This window comes from Pteropus alecto, unplaced genomic scaffold (genome assembly GCF_000325575.1).
Source record: "Pteropus alecto unplaced genomic scaffold, ASM32557v1 scaffold61, whole genome shotgun sequence".
NCBI lineage: Eukaryota > Metazoa > Chordata > Mammalia > Chiroptera > Pteropodidae > Pteropus > Pteropus alecto.
The window spans coordinates 5,733,300-5,754,073 of record NW_006434835.1 but is presented as its reverse complement, the minus strand read 5'-3'; the positions used below and the strand labels follow the sequence as shown (position 1 = coordinate 5,754,073).

Here is a 20,774-nt window from a genome sequence, read left to right as displayed (position 1 = left end):
TGTGTTCAACGAACGAACAGATGCATGAATAGAATAAATGCCTACTCAGTCTATCACCGGCTTGATTGATAGTTTCCCGAGGTGGGTGATGGGCCTCAGGTCCCCACTATTAACAGGAGAACCACCAGCGTACCATGTACCCCAGACGTGGGAGACTGCCTTAAAAGCACAGCAGTGCATTCACTTCAAGTGCAGGTGAGTCACTAGAAATGTTACTAAATATGATTTAACTTGACTGTGAGTTACGCATCAGAACGCACCAGTCAAACTGGCAACTCCAGTGATTTGCTTTAGAAGCCATGGCTGCCATCTGCGTCTCCCCACAAAGGCAGCGACCCCTCCCACGACCACATGACCAAATGCACGGCTGGGACAGCCCTGACCCATGTGTCAGACTGACACAGAGCACCTGGGGTACTGTGTGTCTCAGTAGCAACAGACAAGCGGACATCCGGTTCATGTGCGATGCTCTCGTGAGTCTATGTGGCTGGAACAAGTCCCCTGCTCAGTGCCTTTTAGAGCAAAAGATAAAGACGTGTCTTGACCTACAAAGTCAGGAATTGCACCGCGGCCGTGCCACCCCGCGAGTCCCCCGGGCAGCACGCCGAGGTCTCCTCCTGCCCAGGACCGTGCCCCTTTCCTTCGCTCTTTCTCCTTAGCACGGCAGCGTTTTTGTGGGTTCTATAACCTGGACAGTTAGCTTAGCAAGCTGCCTAATGAGCAGTGCGGTCTCCGGAGGCATAACTGGTCTGCAGACTCAGAGGCCCAAAGACTGCTTTGCCTTGTCCCTGGTGCACTGGCCAAGTGGGGCCCAGGAAGAAAGAAAGAGGGTGGCATGGAGAATACATTGTCTCCCTGCTCTGTGTTACTGCCCCAGCTATGGTGGCCCCTTGTCACCTTCTATGAGGCATGAGGGGCAGGATGTCGCTCAGGCAGAAGCACACTCTCCTCTCCACCTTAGACGTGGTGGGAAGCGCCTACGCCTGACTCTGCTCAAAGGACAGCGGAGTACTGGCCCCACGTTTCAGTCATTCAGGGCTCGACACATACTCGCTGCCAGAGGGGAGGCTGGGGGCAGACAGAGGGCATCGCAGAGCAAAGGCCACCTCTTGTAGCCCCAGAGTCGACTCTTAGAGGACCTCTTCCCTCGCAAGTTCATGAGCGCTCAGCTGCCAATCGCGAGTTGGAGAAGTAGCTTGATGCATCGCCATCAGAATCAAAGAGCCAAAAGGTATCTACCAAATCGAAGGGATTTCATTTCTCAGAGGGTGTTCCAGGGAACGGTAATCCCGTGAGATACTGAAGGTGCAGGACACGCTGGCCGTCTCGAGAGTTACGGCCTGCGTGGTGCATGGAAGGCTCTGAGGACGCTCTTGGAAGAGAAATCTTTCTGTTAAAGTGTCTCAAACACATCTGACCATGGAACCCCTTTTGGCAAACAGCTGTTAGTATCCGGCATCCTTTGGAGCACAGTTTGAGAAGCCGTGTCTCATTTAACCCCGTCGTCAGCAAGCGGGAAAGACGAGGTGCTGTGAGAAGCCGCGGCACAGCCCACTCGTTTGGTTTCGCATTCGACAGTCTGTGAAATTCGCCTGGCTTTACGACACAAACTGCGTGATGTCGGCAACCACTTAAGGGCCTCGGTTTCCTCGTCTGTACCTACCTCCCAGCTCTGCCTGTGACAGGGTTACAGGGTCACAGGAAAAGCAGTTGAGTTGGACTGACTCTGCATTCGCACCCAGGTGTCATCCGCGAGGCGTGTGGCCTGGAGTCATGGGTCTCTCTGACCCTTACTTCATTTGCAAAATGGGGATAATAATAAGTAGGAAGTGGCTCAGAGAGGTGGAGAGGACTAAATAATAAATAAGATCATGAAAGTAGGCTCTTGGAACTGTGAACGGCACAAAATAAGCACTCGACGGATGATGCGCAGAGGAAATACAACATTCAGCCAAACCAGATCCTCTCTCTCTCTCTCTCTTTACACTTTTCGGTATCTTACCTTCCATTTTGCCGCCTTTCCGTCTTAAACTCTCAATCCCACATCCCAGTATATTTCTACCCATCTCTAAAATTTTCTGGAGCGACAGCACGACAGAGATATCGGTGTCCCAAAACGCAGGACGAGAAATAAACCAGGGCCCCTTTAATGGAGAGACTGAGTCATCCAAAAGGGAAGGAGGTGGATCCCTTCCTAGCATCCTCTGGCTGCACACACCGCAACTTGCACTTGACGACCAAGCATTTTTAGTAACTTCAAAGACAGACGGGTACCTTTTTCCCAACGCGGTGACCATGGCCTCAAAGGAGCTGTCATATCTTAGCAACGGGAGGCTGTGTCCTGAAAGGGTGGACTCGATGAACTCCGACAACCCAAAGTACTTCTTGTTCTCAGGATATAAGTCCACTCCCTAAAAGAGAGGAGCCTAGGTCACTCAAGCATCAAATTTTCGGGGACCGAGAGCGTCACGTTCTAGGAGCAGCGATGATCTGGGCGGGCATCGTGAGCGACATCGTGCCGACTCTGCGGTCCCTTGGATGGCATTTTGTTCATCTCTATCCTTTGAAGACCCAGAGCGCAGAGCACTCGTAGTTAAAGGACGGCGCATCCCCATCAGTCAAGGCTTTGCCATTCATTGACCCTAGCATGGTCACCAAGAAGAAAGCCAGCCTTATCATTTTTTTAACATGCAACTTTCTTTGTTAAAACTGCTTCTTTCCAACAATTTTAACCTGGTTTTAGGAACAGGCAAATCAACTATCTTGCATTCAGCTGCTGTTAAAGTTAAGAGAAAAAAAATACATTTATCTAACCAATATTACTTACATCAACATAAAATTCCTCCCAGTCTAACATCTGAGCTTCTCAAACTTCAGAGCATAGTAAAGTTGGGGGTGCTGTTAACATTACAAAGACCTAGGCTTCCTCCTCAGACGGCGCGTGGTTAAGTACGTGGGCCACGGAGCCAGTGGACTGGGTCACGTCCTGGCTCTTCCCCTCCCCAGCCGCATGGCTTAGGCAGTGGCTCAACCCCGTCGGCTTCACTTTCCCCACGTGTAAATCAGAAGTCATCCTCACACCTGCCTCTTATATGCATTCATGTGATGAACACTTAGGACAGCGCCAACCCAGCCCATGGTGAGCCCTACGCAAGCAAGTGTCCTGGCTGCCACTGACTCTGAACCTGGACCGGAGGGAGCCGAGCATCTTCGAAAGTTCCTCAGCTGACTCTGAGACAAAGAGGTCCAGGAATGGATGTTCATTTATTGCTTGTGTCACTAACTAGACACCAGCCACCCAGAATTCTCAAATCACCAGAATCGTCATGACCTATTTTGATGAGAAATGAGAGGTGACAAACTGACAACTCGCCCGGTTTTGTGGATGCGTATCGAGGTTGAGGAAGGGCGTTTCGAACCTTGCTACTTAAGGACGTGGGGATAGGGAAAACAGGAACATTTCCATGGCTTCTACACAAAACCTTTTCTGTTGAGATGGGGGCGCCAACTGAGGTACTTCGGGAAAGTTTCTCAAGGCCAGGAAGGGTCTTCAACTCTAACTCTGGTCTTTAACTCTAACCCAGATCCAAAGAGCTGGGACCCACTTGACCCCCAACTACGCGACGCAGGGGTCATCTCGGCACCGGGCAGCAGCCGGGGGCACTCACGCTGCTGTAGGAGGCAGGCCAATGGATCTCGTTGTAAGGGCTGATGAGGGTGTGCTGTGTCTGCAGTGCATAGGGGAAGGAAGTCACGTGCAGGGTCACGATGTTGGGGGCCTCCTTCACCTCCCGGCAGTTGAGCAGTCTGTCCACCAGTCCCACAGACAGGTCGCTTTGGGAGCAGAGATTATGAACAGCACCACTGAGGGGAGGAAAGGGGGAGAAGTGGCACTCAATAGAATGTCTAATACTGATCGGGAATTCACAGGGATCAAGCAGTTGAATAAATTTATAACTAGCCCCCCCAACACTGCCAACAATCGAAGCTTATGGCTCTGCCCATGGCAAGGAAAATAAAATTTTTAAAAATGGCTGCACTGCAGTACCTGTCAGGGACTCCCCTGATACTCACTGCTGTGAAAGCTGGGCCAGGGCCCGGCGTTTATGGACGATCCCCTGCGAGGCGCACAGTCCCCCTGCCCCTCAGAAGTGACCCACCCCCAGGAGTGCTCAGGGCATTGCCTTTCCGCCTGTGGCCCAGTCTCATTGCTATCCGTCTCCTTAATCCTTCTCCCTAAAGCCCTACTGATTTTACGATGACCCAAAGAAGATATAAAAGGGTAAATTCTACACTGGGTTTAAATGTACAGGAACAGAATGGGGAGCATTAGGGACAAGGGGCCAAGGAGACAAGTGCCACTCAGCCTGTCTCTGGGACAATGGCCTCACCGCAAATCTAGAGGAATAATAAAAATCAGTGCTTCACCTTTTGGGTGGCAAGTAGCTGCTCTGAGAAACCTACCCCCACAATGAATATTTACCACATAGCTTTTAATACAATTCAGGATGTTTAAACTCCCCCAAGCCCATCCATGAACCCTAGATTGTCAACCCTTCATCCAGGTGATCTTTGAGGCTCTGCCAGCCCTAAGCTCTGAATCTGGGCTGAATCAAAGCCTTCCTCCATGATCTGACACAGGATCCCACGTCAGCAGCAGGGGCTAAATGCACACCCCTAAGGCCCCTCCCACGGAGATGACCAATCCTGATAAACGACTGGGAGTCCTGCCAGACGCCAAGGCTGACACGGTATGAAATTTATCGAGTAAGTAAAATTGCCCCTGAAGAAGAGCCGCACCAGCTGTGACCCGTGGCACTGAGCCAAGGGGCCACCATCGAGAAGGGGCCTGGCGAGCTGCTCCTGTCAAGGTCCCTTCCCGCACCAATGTGGCACCTCGCTGCTCTGCCCCTAACGCCCCCAGCCCCAGCCCTGCGAAGCTGAGCGAGAAGCTTCCCTTCTCGAGCCTTAGTTTCCAGAACGGTACCTTTCAGAGGCTGCACCAGGTGGTCCCCTGAGATCACGCTCAGCTCCGAGGTTCTGAAGTACAGCCATGGCGTCTGCTTACAGATGCCACACCCCCCCAGCACTCAGCTTAAGGCTGTACCCACAGTCCCAAGACTCACCCACATATGTTATTCCAAAGAAGGTCCATGCCAATCCTGCCGTGTGTCTAAGTCACACTAACCTCACGAGATCCCAGTGGGCATGGTCATGGATGAGGACAAAGAGCGTATGCGGATTCTGAAAGGAGTTTTGCAGAAAGGACTTAAATTTGGTCTGCGCCTCGGCATCTAGCTTCAGAACGTACTGTTCCACTCTCTGCTTGGTCACGTGCTCCTTTTCTAAGCCGAGCTCCAGTAAAACCCCTGCGACACAGTAGAAACACGTCAGTCACCCTGTGACAACCCTGTCACAGTTTTCATTCACTCGGCAGGCCCCTGATGATCCTTGCCTCCGTGGCCAGCACTGTGCTGGGCCCCGAGGCTAAAGGGATGCAGGAGACGCGGTGGGACAGGCAGCAGGCTCCAGCGCAAATGACCGTGGGGCGAGCATCAGGAGCTGGGCCAGAGGCAGGTCTGCCCACAGCTCGTGTGTGCACAGCAGCCCACCCAGGGGACACAGCAGAGCTGGCTTCATGAAACAGCTGATCCCAGGCATGGTGACTGCAGGGAAGGGAAGTCTCGCCCCCTGGATGAAATCATCTCCCAGCCTGATGCCCCTGGGCTGTGGGCTATACCAGGCTAGTGACTCCTTTAAGACATCAATTCTCTGTGTATTTCCTATTTAACCCCTTAAAGGAGCAGGGAAAATGCATTAAGCTGGATGTCAACACAGGGGTCATTGACCTGAGCGGGACGGAGTGAAAATTCAAGTCATGGTTCTACCTGTAACGGATTATAAAATCCTGGGCAAGTCACTATCTCTTAGCACCGGTCTTCTGATCTACGAAACGGGGGTGATATTTCTTGCCCCACCTAACTTGAGAAGCAAAGACTGGAGTTCAAACGCCAATCTGAATTTAAGTGGATCAGAGCTTTTCCACGCAGACCTCCCGACATGCCCCCGAAAGGCCCCATACCTGAATGCCAGACGTGGAACAGGGTCTGCTGGTAGGTCACTTCTGAGGGCGGGATACAAATCAGAAAGTCCACCTTCTCGAAGGATCCTAAGTCCAGGTTTTGGGTGCTGGAATCCGCAATCGAACACACGTGGGAGAGGAGCTTCTGTGCCACGGCCAGCTGGAAGGGCCGGACATGGTGGGGCTCCAGCCCATAACCTGGAACCAGAGCCGCCGTGAGGGTGAGGCGCCCCTGAGAGCAGATGGCCACCGCCCTGGACCTCTGCTAGGGAATCAAAGAGGGGACCCCCGTGACAAAGTGACACGAAGTGACAGGGAAAGGGAGAACAGAGTGCCTGCTCTAGGCTATGCACCATTGTAGTCACTTCACATACCTTTTGTAATTTAACAATAAAAGGATGAACAGAGATCGGGGAGCACAGAGATGACGAGCTATTCTCCCCGAAGGGGACAAGGACAGAATCCCAGCGAAGCTGATGCTGAGTTTGGACTTTGGGAGCGGCCCTAAGAGGAGACATCACAGCTCCTCAGGAACTTGATACAAATAAAATATCTCAACAACGTGTTGATCAGCTGGAAATCACCACAGAGAAAATGCGCCATCTTGGCAAAAGAGTACAGATGTGCATTTCGGGGTAAATGAGCTTTATCGGTAAGGACTAAAATTGAAATTAGCTGTTAGGTCCAATTCGATGCTAAGGAGAAGCCCCGCCTTCCAGATGTGCTTCTAACATCACTTCCTTGTAGCCCCAGGGGTTCCCGGATGCTGCCTCACCAGCCCAGACCCGGCCACCTGCTCCTTCTCGCCACTCACTTGTGCACGTCGGGGCCCCACCGACATCCAGGGACGCTGATTTGGTGACAGAGGAGGCAGTAAGTGAGGATGAAATATGGCCTTGATTTTCCTGATGAAATTTGTCCAGCAAAACATCAATGTCGCCCTCTGCCCCAAAACAGGGAGAATAACAGAAATGGGTTTTGCATCTCGTGAAATTCAGCAAACACCTACGGAACACCTGCTATGTATCAGGCGCTGTCCTGAGCCTGGGGAACTGGAGATAAAGGAGACGTGGCCAGTCTTGCCAACGAGTCCACAGCCTATCAAGGAAGCTACACAGTGACACCGTAGGTACTAGGACAGAAGGAAGAATGAGGTGCTAAAGGACAGGAGGAAGGTCCCAGCCCATCATGAAGGGGGCTGGCAAAGGTTTCTGGGAGGACATGGGTAAGTCTTGAGGGGTGAGCAGCCAAAGATGGGAGAAGGGCACGCACAGCACATAACCCATGGACCGAGGCACAGAGAACACACTGCTGCAGCGAGAAGCTTCAAAGCAGTTCAGAGCGGGAGGTAGGAGCCATGGTGGACGAGGCCTGAGAAGCAGAGGGGGACAGGCACAAAGCTTTCATGTGCCCCCAAAACAGAAATGACAAAGCCCCCACCTAGGACAACCCACAGCCAGCGCAGGAAGATGGCAGCCAGGGACCATGCCCACCAGGGCCTCAAATGCTGAGGCACAGGACATAACAGCCACCCTGCACATCTAAGTCAAGGCCAGCCTCAGCAGGTCACTAGGCGACGAGCTCTGAGATGACCTCCTTCCTTGTGCCTTCGTTCATTTCTGTCACTTATGAATCTGCAGCTGTCTGACTACAAGCCTACCTGGACAGAGGGAGCTAAAGAAGGCCCCCAAGGAGTCCACCTTCCCCGTAAGCAGGGCATAATTGACTTCTTTCTGGTACTCCGCTGGGGTGAGGAGGCTCTCGGAAAGGATCCGGGCTTGGTATTTTCCTGGAAAACAGACAACGACTTCCACTGGGCCTCTCCCCTTCGGAGCAGCATACGAGCTCCTTGATGACGGGTTTACGGCTGTACCTCCTTATGTCTGTCCCCCGAGCCCAGCACCGTGCCTGGCTAAGAGCAGGGGTTCATGCTGGTTGCGTGGCAGCATGGCGCCCCATCCCAGCCCAGTGCAGCAGGGAGGGGAATAGAGGGGAAATCCAGAGGCACCGGCGTTGGAACCCACCTCTCCCCACTTCCTGGCTGCGTATTTAACCCTCCTGGACCCCACTTCCTTATCTGGAGCACAAGGCTAACAACAGTAGTACCCACTTCACAGGACTACTGTGCAAAGAAAACAAGACCATAGATACGGAAAGTTCACCTTAACGCCTGACACACAGCAGGGGCTCAGGTGTACGACTCGAATCAATGTAAAAAAATTACACTGATGGGGCAAAGGGGGTCAAATATAGGGTTTAGGAGGAGGGTGAAGTGGGTAAAGGGGATCAAATATATGGTAGCTGAAGGAAATTGGACTTTGGGTGGTAAACACAATAGAATATACAGATGTCAAATGGTAATGTACACCTGAAAATTATATAATTGTATTAACCAATGTTACCCCGATAAACTCAATTAAAAATAAAAAAATAAAAATAATTTCTAAGAAACACGGAATGAGTTTAGGATCAAAGAATGCTACAAGATAACGGGAACATTCCACAGTAACGGTGTGAGTTTTTTAAAGGAAATTTAAATACAAAAATTTCGGATTTAAAATGTATAACACCTGTGGTACCATTTCTTTAAATGGGCCAAAAAAATATGAGCGCACTGATCGGCCAAAAACGATCTGACACGTACAAGTTGACTCATGAAAATCCATGAGTACTATGGGAAAGTGTTAAGTATGAAGTTTTAGTCTTGACTAATAATTCTAAATCTCTGTTTGTATCCATGACTCCTTTAGAAAATGCTAGATTCAGAATCTCCCTTTTTTTTTTTTCCTACTAAAATATGAAGCTGGGAATTAGGCACGCACATGGCTCTGAGAGAATGAATTCGCGAGGTCGGTCATTGCACAGGATAACAAGAGAGTATGCACAGAGGACCGACCTGGCACATAAAAGTTGCTTGACACATTGCATTTCTTCCAAGAAACTGTCCTCTACTTTCCGTCACCCAGCTGCAGCCACGGGCACACGCTGGACTTTGTTATTCTTGATAACCAGGCCCTTTAGTAACCTTCACCTCCAGGACCCCGCCCTCCGACCACCTGACTCCACACTCTGAGAATCCCACTGCTCTCTCCGAAACCAGGGCCCTCCTGGACATTCTCCCGCCTTCCTTCGCTTCCTGTCCTCACGTCTCTCCTCCCCGGACTGAGATCCCATGTCCATCCGCAGACACTCCCTAGCATCCATCCTCGACGCTGGCCACTCTCGCTGGCCAAACCCTCCTCCTGCTCCAGATCACTGTCCAAGCTGCTGGACACACAGCTGGAGAAAAGGCTCTCGCCACGCCGACGCGTGTCCCGGACCCTCGGAAGCACTGAAGCCCTGTCTGGGCCAACGCCGCCACCTGCGTGCCACAGCCCAGCCCCTCTCTCCTGCTCACGGACGATTCCTTCTAATCATCACCTGTTCTCGCCTGCTTCACCCATTTCTCCCTCCCCGTTGCCTCATTCCTCATACCAAACACGCTCTCCAATTTCCCCAGTTAAAACAAAACAAGAAAGCCCTGATCTCATTCCTTCTCCAATTATCATCTCATTTCTCTACGCCCTTTAAGGCAAAAGACCTCAAGTAGTCGATATTTGTTACTTCACTCATTCTCTCTTGAGCCCAACCCAACGACACCTTCATCCCCACCACCCACCAGGACGCTCTGTCGGGGTCACCGATGACCGTCCTGTTGACAGAGGGAGGAGCCAATTCTCAGGCCTCGACTCACCCGATCGAACAGGAGCATCTGACACATTCATCGCCTCTTCCTTCCCGAAACGCACCCTCCCCTCGGCCCCCCGAATCCCCTCTCTCTGCCCCCTCTTCTCCCGCTCCGCCCTTTCCCTCTCTCACAGGACTAGTCCTCAGACCGCGTCTTTCCTTCTACGCCGATGGACCAGTCATGCACCCATCTCTTGGCCTCCAAACCCCATAAATGCTGGCAACTCCCTTAATCTTTAAACCCAACCTCTGCCCTGAACTTCTGATTTTCACATCCCACTGCCTGCCCAGCTGGATATCTGAAATGTAGGCCAAGCTAGTCAAAGAGAACTCTCGACGCCACCCCAACCTCCACTGTCGCCTCCTCCCTTCACAAACAAACAACTTTTAAAAACAATTCTAAGAAAAGAAAATAAACACTTCTCCTGCCGTCCCTCCCATCTCAACAGAAGGCAACTGCGTTATTCCAGCTGCACGGGCCGAACGCCTCAGGGTGGTCCCCGAGTCCCCGCTTCCTCCCGCGGTTCACACGGGACCCACGGCAAACCCTAAGGGCACCAACTTGAAAATACACGCAGCATCCGGCCACTTCTCTCCACCTCCCCCAGCCTAGTCCGAGACACCGCGACGCCCAGACGAATCCAGCAGCTCCTCCCTGGTCACGCCACCCTCCCCCAGTCCATTCTCCACACGCAAATGGGGCGATGCTTCTAAGACCGAAGTCGGATTCCATCTCTTCTCTGCTCAGAAACCTTCCACTGGTCTTCCAACTCGCACGGGAAAACCCCAAAGCTCTGACATGGCCTTCAGGGCCCTGCACAGTCCCACAGTCCCGCCCTCCGCCCTGGCTGTCCTGCTGTCTCTTTATCACGCCGAGCACCGTAGGTCGCCACGTGGTCTTGGGGAGCCCTGCAGCTGCCTCGATGTATCATTTGCTTCACTGTTCCTCTCAGGTCTCTGGTTTAAAGACACCCCATGAAAAAGGTTCTCCTGACCTCCCTTAGAAGTCAGGACCCCCAACTGCGTTCCTCCAACCCTTCGCCCTCCCACCTGCGAGGTTCTGTGCTGGATTTGGGGTCTCCTCCACCCGAAGGCAGGGACTTTCCTCCTGTGTCCCCAGCTCCTGACTGAAGCTGCACAAAGTAGGTCTTTCAACAAGTTTTTAAACAATGATCAGTTAACTGGCTCACATGACACAATAAGGTCACTGTTTTTATCTCCACTAGAGAGGTGAAGAAGTCGAGGGCCAGAGTCACTAAGAGGCCAATCACACGGCCAGGTGCCCGGGGAGCCAGGTTTTCTACGGCTCCTGGTGTCTCTGGGGGCGGCATGGGGACTGTTCACCTTCCGTGCGGGAGGAACGTCAACCGAGGGGCTCCAGGGCACGAGTGGCAGGCGCCAGGAGGGCCACCGAGCACTCGCTGCGGTTACTACCCAACTGCTGGGGCAAAGCCAGGGCCACGAGAGGCGAAACGGGCAGAACTGCAAAGGAGGGCGGCTGGGAAACTGACACGGGAGACGGCCCTGGCCAGGCGGCACGGGCGGGGGCGGGGGGCTCACCGGTGACGGCGATGCAGGAGTCGATGGCGGGGCTCCGGCAGGCGCAGATGATCACCACGTAGTTGGTCTTGGCCAGCTTGCCCTCGACGAGCAGCCGGAACATCTCGGAGAGGCCCTCGGCCAGAGAGTGGGTGCACTCGATGATGTGCACACTGTCGTTGCAGGAGCTGGCGGCCAGGCCGGCCAGCCAGGGGAGCTGCGCCGAGGTCACCTGCGCCACCGCACCGGGCGCCGGCGGGAAGGGCTGCGGCGGCGCCTGCTGGGGCTGCCGGGTCTCCGTCAGGTGTGACTCACGCCAGGAGCGCAGGAAGATCTGCTCCAGGTCCTCCATCAGAGGCACCTGGTCGGCCGCTGGCAACAACAGGCGACAGGCAGGAGGAAGAGGCTTCAGCGCCCGCCCCGCACGGCGGCTTCACACAAACACAACAGGGTGGCTCTGGGGGGACGCGCGCCCGCTAATTTAAAAACAACGCGCTCTAAATTATGTGCGCCGCGGCGGTGACAGACGGCTGGGAAACGGAGGAGGAAGCGAAAGCGCCATCGTCACGCCATCCTAACGGAAACAACGGCGTCTGTGGATTTCTCACTTTATTTTTCACGTTCGGATTTTAAATCGCGGAGGGACTGTGGGCATACAACTTCGGGGAGTGTCTCCTCCCCACCACAACCACGTTTGCATGAATAGCGCCGTTCACGGACACACGACGCCCCGTGATGTGGAGGCGCCATCGCTCACTCAGCAACGTCGCTGTGCATCTTTTTACGGCCTCTGAAGAATCACCTTTATGAATACTTCTGCGGTACACATCTCTGTGTACAGAACATGACGTCCTCGGGCCAAATTCTCAAAAGTGGACTCACGGAGCCGAGCAATACACATTAGCGGGCTGCTTCTAGAGGGTCTAAGCGTGTTGACTTACCATGACATTAAGGGCATACGAACGTACTGGTTTTATTATACCCTTAGCTCTGCTGGATACCGTCATTTAGGTTGGTACCCATCATTTGAGAAAAACTTTGTTGGATTTACTAATTTGCATCTCTTTGATAACTAGTGAAACTGAATACTTTCAACTATGTGTTTCCTACAGCTACTCTCTGGTTTGCATGTCCAAATTTCATATTTGCCTGCGCTGGAGGACAGAGCGTCACCTCGATCTAGAAGGCGTGTTCCAGGCCGGCTCCGCCCAGCACCAGCTTTGGGGCCTCAAGCTCTCTCACGTGAAAAAACGGGGATCACACCGTCCACTCACCCGGCTGTGTCAAAACCTGATGAGATTAGCTGCTACAGCTCCCATCTTTAAAATCTTCCCCCTGAGCCCACATCCCCTGCCAGAACTACCGCCAGCCAGCAAAGGCCCCCGGGAGAGCTGTCCGTGACACACTTGTTTTCCCACCTCCGTTTTCCCGGACCCGGTCCAGTGCGGCTTCTGTCCCCACGCTCCCCAAACACCACCCATCGAGGCTGCCGATCACTTCCACTTGCCCAAACCCAACTCAGCCCTTGGCCGGCAAGTCACTGGTGCGTTATCGCTATAGACTTTGACTCCGTATTTCACTCCCACCCTCCAGAGCCGGTCAGCGGTGGTCAGTGACGAAGGCTCGTGCGCGTTCCCCCCTTTGGGGAGCACTCTACCAGGGGCTCCCACGAAAGGGGAGGGAGACTCACCCAGCTGGACGAGATAGTAGACGGTGAGCAGGAGCTGCATCTCCTGTGAGATGGGCTGCGCGGCGCAGGCCCCGTGCTGTTCGTAGGCGCGCGAGACGGACTGGGAGTTCTGGTAGCACGTGTACAGCAGCGGGCTCACGACCACGTCGTTCAGGTTCCCGCAGAGGTAGGGGAAGTTCCCGTGGCCTGTGGAAGAACAGCATCCGCTTGGCGCTTGGCAGCTGGCCTTGGCCACAGGGGCCCGAGGGGTGCGCATCTCTGAACGCAGGTGCACTAAGGCACGCAGGCGAGTGGCCCCTGGGGGACTTAGCGCCGTTTTCTGGGGAAATCCCAGCCTCCGGCCCTCGCTGATCTGATCGAGGGCCCCTGCTCTGACAGCTGAGCGGGGTCGGGCCTACGCAAGTCGGGGAGGAGCCAGAGGAGCACACGCAGTACGGAGCAAGGTTCAGCTTAACACGGAGGGGCTGTGTGGGGCAGGAAGCAGCGAGAACTCGGGGAACCGAGAAGGTGGCCTGTGTCTGAGACGGTGGCTGTTAGCGCAGGTCTGCGGGCCCCACCCCGACTTCTCCAAGGCTCCTGCTCAGAGCGGATGCTGGAGCAGCGCTGTCCGCACCACCAAGCCCGCACCCCGCCTTGCCCCTTCTCTCAACGCCGTGTCCTGGGGGCCTAACACACGGTGGCCACACTCAGAACGCACGCAACACGGCTGAGGGCTGGCCGTCATTTCAGTCGGCCGACAGGGCCTAGCAGGATGACTGGCCCCGCCTCTCACCCAGCTCAGGACCCAGATTTGCGCCCTTCTTCCTGAATACCCTGTCCATTTTCTGGTTTTTAGTGGGGAGAAAAAGGCGCGCCCTTTCTTCTTTCTTACCAGTTAGACACCTCTCCCCCTTTCCACTCCTCTCTCCTCTGTTCCTACATGACACCTAACACGGCACTGGCTTATTTAAGGACCTCCCAGGCGTGTGTGTGCGTGTGTGTGTGTGTCACTATGTGCCCGCACACAGTGCCGGGGGCCATCGTCAGACAAGTCCTACCAAGGCCCCACATTTCAAGGCCATGAAAAAAAGGGATTTCTTCCGCAGAACCAAAAACCTCCCTCCACGTAGCACACGTTAGCCCCGGACACAAAACGGAGATGAAATCTAGCTTTGTTTTATGCTTCTACATGGTGAGCACAGCTCTCTCTGCTCCACCAAAATCAGATGTCACAGTCAGAAAACACTAGTGACACAGGGAGACAGCAGGACACCCCCTCAGACCGGGGCTCCCGGTCTAATAAATGAGCAAAGGGCCGGGACCCAACTAACCCGCGGCGCTGAGCGCTGGGCCTGCTGCCCCAGCGGCAGCTCAGCGAAGCTGACCGAGCGAAGGAAGGGACACGGGAACGGGCAAACGGATGTCGTGGCACGGAACTGTTTTACTCGGGCTCGTGGTGGACATCCGTGACGAGCTCCGTAACCCTTGCCATCTGACCCGGGGCGACGCCCACGACACGTCTGCTTAGTTCTTTCGTTGCCGTGGCAAGGGCTTCAGATTTGCTCGGGACACCCTTGGAGTCACGCTGGAATGACGTCTGGGTGCTGCCTGCTTCTCGTGCAGCCCTTTGGGCCCCCTTCCCCCAACACTTGTCGCATAGTACTCGCCTTTAAATATCACCGGCTTGGCCTTGCATATTTTCATCAAGTTGTCGGGGACGGACACTGGTTCTCCAGAGGCCACGACGGGAAAGGTGACCGAAGCTGGTCCCGCCAAGCCAACCTGGGGCATGCAGGACGTTCCCGTGCTCTCTAGGGACACGCCGAGGGTGTTAGGAAGACATGGAGACGAGACGTTCCGCTCCAGCAGACCTGACGTCAGAACTGCCCACAAATCTGCTACACCCTGACGCTTACCCCCGCCCGCGGGTGCAGCCAAGTCCTGGACTCACAGACTCCTGAGGTCGAAAGCATCTTTAAGGGCGCTCAGTCCAACCTTCCCCACCAAAGGACCCAGTCCCCTTGTCTCCAATATCCCTGCCAAGTAAGTGGCAAGCCCCTTCTTAAATTCCTATAGGACCTGGGAACTCACTGCCGTACAGCAAACCTAATACGTGGGAAAAGAGCTCGCTTTGTCTAGCCAAAGTCGGCCTCCCGAGTACTTCTCACCAACACACGTAAAAACGCACGTGCCAGCCAGCAGCACCTCCACCACGAGTGCCTGAGCCTGGGTTTTGGGCAAGGCTGTTGTCACTCACCATACTTAGCTCTGTTCCCGCCTCCTTGGGAGTAGCCACCATCTGTAGCTGATGGAGATTCTGGAGACCACCCTTTGTGGCGCTTTTTGGGGGGCCCGGAGTTTGACACGACACCTAGACAACATTCAGAGTATGGATTAGGCTGTTACCGGGGACGAGCTTCAATAACACACTCCCCTGACTTGGACACTTATTTGTTGTAACAACAACAACAACAAAAAATCAGTTTACAATGGGTTTTAGCATCTAGTTTAGTATCTAGGCATAAGAAAACATGCTGTCAACCTTTGTAAATGTTTCATTCCAAACTCATGCGGGTATCTAAGCTTCATCTCAAAGCCTTAGCTCCTTCATCTTTAAAATGGGACAATTAAACCTACTCTGAAAGATGCTTTGATCAGGACTAAAGAGAATATATGTAAAGCACAAAGCTTGAGCCCAATAAATGGTAGCTACCAAGACCCACATCATCACCGTCATCATCATCACCATCATCATCATCTTACATTCCAATACGTTCATCTGTGCTGCCGTAGGCAGCTGTGTTCAAGCCTCCAGCTCAGTGTCACCATTTGGGGGCAGTACTGATCCACCTGTGCTCCTCTCCCCACCACGGCCTTGAAAGCTAATTTCAGACTTAAAAAACCCAGGGGAACAGAAGCTGGTGCCCACTGCTGTTAATGAGTCATCCTGCCCACGCTGGATGACAGCATGCACATGACTCACTATGTTCCTGGGTTATTCCAAATATCAAGAATTGGTTATCATATTTTTTTGACCAATTTTTGATGCAAAATTCCCCCCGTATTTAGAGCTACACGTTCGACCCTGACTGCACATTAAGCTCATCTGAAAAACATTAAAACGCTCTTTGCCTGAATGCAGCTCCGTTCCCTGTAACCCAGAAACCCAGCAGGCCGAGGACCCCGGGATCCCTGGTGTGTCTAAGGCACCGCGTCGGATCCTCTCAGCCGCCTTCAGAGCAGAAGTCTTTTCTCCAGAGGAGGAGGGAACATTTAGCCAGAAGACTTGTCCAAGATCCCCGAATAATGAGACCAAGCTGGGTTTTGGATTCATATTTATCTGATGTTCTTCCCATGACACCACATTATCCCCCACTTCTCCAGACCTCTAGAGCCCTCCCAATACACAGCCCACAACGAGACAGGCCACCTGCCCCAGGACAGGCTCACGCCGCTTCTTGGCACAGATGTGTCACCCAGCCCAAGGGCCTGAGCACAGCCCCATGGACTCAGTAGGCGTCCACTGACCTGGCCAGACTCTTCTCCTAAGCAGCAGCGATTCCAGGAAGCTTGGAGGCCCCAGCAAGATGGCTCCCACATCCCCCCACAAACACCTGGACCCAGAGAGGGGCAGGACCCCCAGGACAGGCATGCTACCTAGCGCCGAGGGCCGTGGCATGGCCGGCAGCTTGTTCTTCACCAGCTGCTGGGTCTTCGGAGAATCTTTGCCGTTAAAAACAGCCGGACCCGTTGCTGCAGTCTGTGAGGGGTGGTCAGAGACTGGTCCTGAGCAAAGAGGAAGTGTGACAGAGGAGGTCAGTCCACGGGACGCTCTGTGAGCCCAGCGAGCAGCAACTTACTTTTCTTCCATTTTCCCAAATGAGCTTTTCTCTGACAAGTCCCATCGGGGGTTCAGACTCAGTGATACGGCCCCACCGAGCAAACATACACACACACACATGTGCACATGCACGCGTGCCATGCCCCAGGGAGCGCTCCCTGGTGCAGAGAGGACCGGAGGGTTGTGAGCAGCCCCTGAATTCCAGGACTGCCACCGAAACCGTTCACCCTCCTTCCACCTTCTCTTTCATCCTCCAGAGTTGAGGTTTGGATCAGACACACTCAGGACAGCTGTCAGGTTACCCAGGTCCAGGCTGCTCTAAGGGGCTGCGGCTCCCCGGATAATTCTGGGGACTCCTGTGGATTCTGGTCTTCAGAGGCTCACTGCACTAGCCATGCAACCTTCCTTAACCTCCCTGTGTTTCAAATTTCTCATCCGTAAGATGGGGGCATAATAGAGGTGTTCTGAGGATGACGTGATTTAAGAGAAGTCAAGTCCGTAGAACAGGGCCCGGCAGGCAGCCAGCACAAGTGAGGATTTGCTATTATTATAATCTTACTTCATTCTTACAATTACCCTGCAAATTGGACAGAAAAGATTTTCTCCGACTTTATAGATGAGGAAACAAAGACTCAAAGAGTTTAAATGAGTTGCCCCAAATCGCCCAGCCACAAGGCAGCAGCGCTGGAACTTACACCCAGGGGTGCTGATGGCCAAAACAGTGGGCTCTCCAGCTGCCATGGTGACGGAGGTCCCGGGTGGCCCAGCGCAGTGGGGACAACAGCAGGTGTACCACGTGGGAAGGGAGGCATCTTGCCTCTGGAGGAGAACATGTTCCCAACCCAGCCAGGTGCCACCTCTTCGTTACAGACGCGATGAGCCAGGTGTGGACAAGAGCGTGGCCCACATGCAGGGCCATCCACAGACCCTCTGGGCAGGAGGAGTGAGACCAGCCAACCTCCCCGAGTCCCTGAGACGGCCGCTACCTCCTGTGGTGACAGCCGCCATGTTTATCAGGTCTGTTCAGGATGGCAAAACACCAAGTACATCAGCCGGAAACACCTGCACCTCCCAGTGCCCGTGGTGTTCCAGGCGAGGACCCAGGTGAGCACCACTGGGCCTCACCTTCCCGGCAGCGCAACGGGAGATGAAGGCCTGATGGCGGTGGCTCATCACGGCCCACCGAGGTGCTCACGCAGAGCCGCGGAATCCTGAGCACATGGCAACGGGCACCGTCTGGTCTTCCCTGCCCCTCCCAGGAGTTCTGTTCCAACACCGACTTAGTCCCCATTACAGAGCAAGCTCTATGCTGCAAACTGGGGGTGCAGAGGAACCCTAACATCCACCCCACCAACAAGGGGATCGCGTTAACACGGCAGACGGGAACGCAGAACACCTTTCCACATTAAAAACATGGCATCCTGTGTGGAGAACTTTGCCCAACACCAGGAGAAACGCAAAGGCATTGTAGGAAGAGGACACAAACTCCTATGTATCCCGAAGGTTTGGCCGCATAACTGAGCGCCGTGCGGATGGCACGCCAGGCCTGCGGGGTGAGCCACCTCACCTGCGTGCTGCACTCCCATGGGGACGCCCGGGCTAGTTCCAGGAGTGGGCTCGCTGGAGGAGGCAGCCTGCGGCCCAGAGCTGTCCAGCGGCGGGAAGAGAGAACCAGAGCCGGTACCGGTGGTGCTGGGCCGGCCTCGGGACTCTAAGGGGTCGAGACGTGTGCGTGAAAACCAGCTCCCCGCCACTCTGCCCCAGTTAGGACCATTTCCCAGGCTGGGGTTTGGGCTCCCCCCACTCGAGCACCCTCTCATCGTGAGGATCCAAAAGTCGCAGACACTGCGAAATGTCCCCTGAGAGACAAAACCACCCTGGTTGAGAACCTCTGCCCCAAATGCTTGCCGCAGGAAGGCAGAACACAGTGTGGCCCTCTACCAACTTTTAAACGGCCCACACAATTAGGCTGAGTATAAACTGAACACCTGGAATGCAAAGTAGTGTTTTAATTTCGCAAGGCCGACCTCGCACCTGCCGTCTTGCCTGCTACAGAGCCATCTCTCCCCAAGTCCTCCCAACAGGCACCCTGGCTCACCTGGAGGGCACCGCCCTCACATGCTCTACCTGCTTCGAAGCTGAACTGCTCACCTGAGCCTCTCCAACAAATGAGGGGTCCTTTGGTTAGAGCCCCTTGTGCATTGCGGACCAGGTAATACTTCAAGTGTTTCTGCTTCTTGGGCTGAGTGGTCAACTTAAGATTTATGTGACTGGAGAATTCTGTGAAGTAGCAGAAGCCTTTCTTTCCACAGCCAACGCAATTCCCAGAGAAACCTGGAGGAGCAAACGAATCGTCAACATCTCCCACTTACCTCCCAACTCCTCCTCAGGTAACACACAGTCCATCGAGACGCTGACCACTCACGTCCTCTACCACCAACCAGAGAAATGCAAAGGGCAAAGGTCCTCCGCCAGCTTCCACCGGCCCAGAGGTCAAGATGGACACACCTCAGACAGAAGAAGGGCCAAGAAAATTTGGTGATGGAGATGGACACAGGGAAGCTCGGAAGATGGAACTTGCTCAGGGGCACATCGAAAGCCTACACAGAGAGCGAAGCCGACAGGACGAGGACTGTCCCATTCGACTGTCCGCACTGACCAAGCACCTGCGATAACCTGGTACGCCCCATCCCCTTCAGTGCTGGCCGGCTGCAGCATCCCGGAGCAGTCGGCCGCTGACGCTGGGTACCCTGGGAGACCTCTTGAGTCCAGACTTCCACCCTGGAGTCGAGTTGCTGAGAGGAAATGAAGACAGCGCCACAATGCAGAGCCGGCACGAGGGCGGCGGGTTCCGGGGACGTAGCCGCCAGTGGGGTGGAGACGCTGCATTGGAACGTGGCTGCCGTGGGGTCGCTGTCCTGTGACAGGGGGCCAGGACGGGCCTTTCTGGGGGCTGACAGTGGCTCCCGTCAGCTCCGAAGCTCTAGGAAAGCTGTCTACACAGTGGCAAAACCACCTCCTGTGATCTATTAAAATCCAGAGAACGGGCCTGAGAAGAGCTGCAGGAACCGTAAGGCCCATTCAAATGGTACTCATCAGAACGGCTGCCGACCACGAGAGACAGGTGACGGTTGCCTCTTATGACTGTCCTGTTGACAATGTCTCAAGAAGGCCTTCCTTAGGGCCCTGCTTCGCCCATCCATACATCTGGCTGCTATAGTGCAAGGCCCGCTGGGAGGGGAGACCTTGAAACAGAGACTAGTTTATTTCATCATCTTCCCTGGCTGACAAGTTTACAAAGGTCCTTTCAACTTAGGCCACGAGGGCCACATGGTTCTATTCCTGAGGCCTCTGGCTAGTGCCCAAAATGACATCAGTTGGTGAAGGTTCAAAACTACTCCACGGAGAAATGAAACATCTACATTACAGAGACCTGGTGGACTCTCTGATCTATTTTATTTTAAGCAAGTTTAACATTCCTTAAAAGGCCTGAGAACTAAGGATAAATCTCTTGGTCCAGTCAGAGGACACGTACTGGTTAGTTTAACCTGCCAGAACCCTATTCCCTCCGCACCAGACCAAACGGATAAGGTACCAGAGGAACAGCAAACACCGTGCTCGCTATCGACTTGTCTTAAAGGGACAGGCAGGGAGCTAACATGCACAGAGAAGCAGGGACCTTCTTGCTCATTCACCATCATCCAGACTTGTCGCTCGGCTTAACCCATCAACCAGGACAGAAAAATCTTCTTTTGAGAAACCTGAGAACCACAGAGACTAAGTAACAGTCCAAAGTAGATACAGAAGTCCAGTGTGAGAATGAAGTCCAGACCCCCAGCATGGCATTCAAGGCTGTCCCCAAGCCCCCCGCAACCCTTATCTCCAGCTTTATTTCCTGGTCCTTGTTTCACTACGCA

At 54.0% G+C, this 20,774-nt stretch overlaps 1 protein-coding gene across 9 annotated transcripts in view; it reads right to left on the bottom strand.

Moving 5' to 3' along the window:
- Positions 1-20,774, bottom strand: part of GREB1 (growth regulating estrogen receptor binding 1) — a 109,049-nt gene that overhangs the window by 28,303 nt on the left and 59,972 nt on the right. For all 9 annotated transcript variants that reach the window (XM_025045751.1, XM_025045756.1, XM_025045758.1 and 6 more), the window contains 13 exons: positions 19,009-19,191; positions 18,425-18,568; positions 16,674-16,802; positions 15,274-15,387; positions 14,684-14,827; positions 13,038-13,223; positions 11,369-11,719; positions 7,743-7,871; positions 6,897-7,025; positions 6,083-6,280; positions 5,189-5,369; positions 3,669-3,864; positions 2,275-2,411 (listed from right to left, as the gene is read on the bottom strand). In XM_025045751.1, coding sequence (XP_024901519.1) covers positions 2,275-2,411; positions 3,669-3,864; positions 5,189-5,369; positions 6,083-6,280; positions 6,897-7,025; positions 7,743-7,871; positions 11,369-11,719; positions 13,038-13,223; positions 14,684-14,827; positions 15,274-15,387; positions 16,674-16,802; positions 18,425-18,568; positions 19,009-19,191 — 2,221 coding nt within the window. The remainder of the gene's footprint in view (positions 1-2,274; positions 2,412-3,668; positions 3,865-5,188; positions 5,370-6,082; positions 6,281-6,896; positions 7,026-7,742; positions 7,872-11,368; positions 11,720-13,037; positions 13,224-14,683; positions 14,828-15,273; positions 15,388-16,673; positions 16,803-18,424; positions 18,569-19,008; positions 19,192-20,774) is intronic.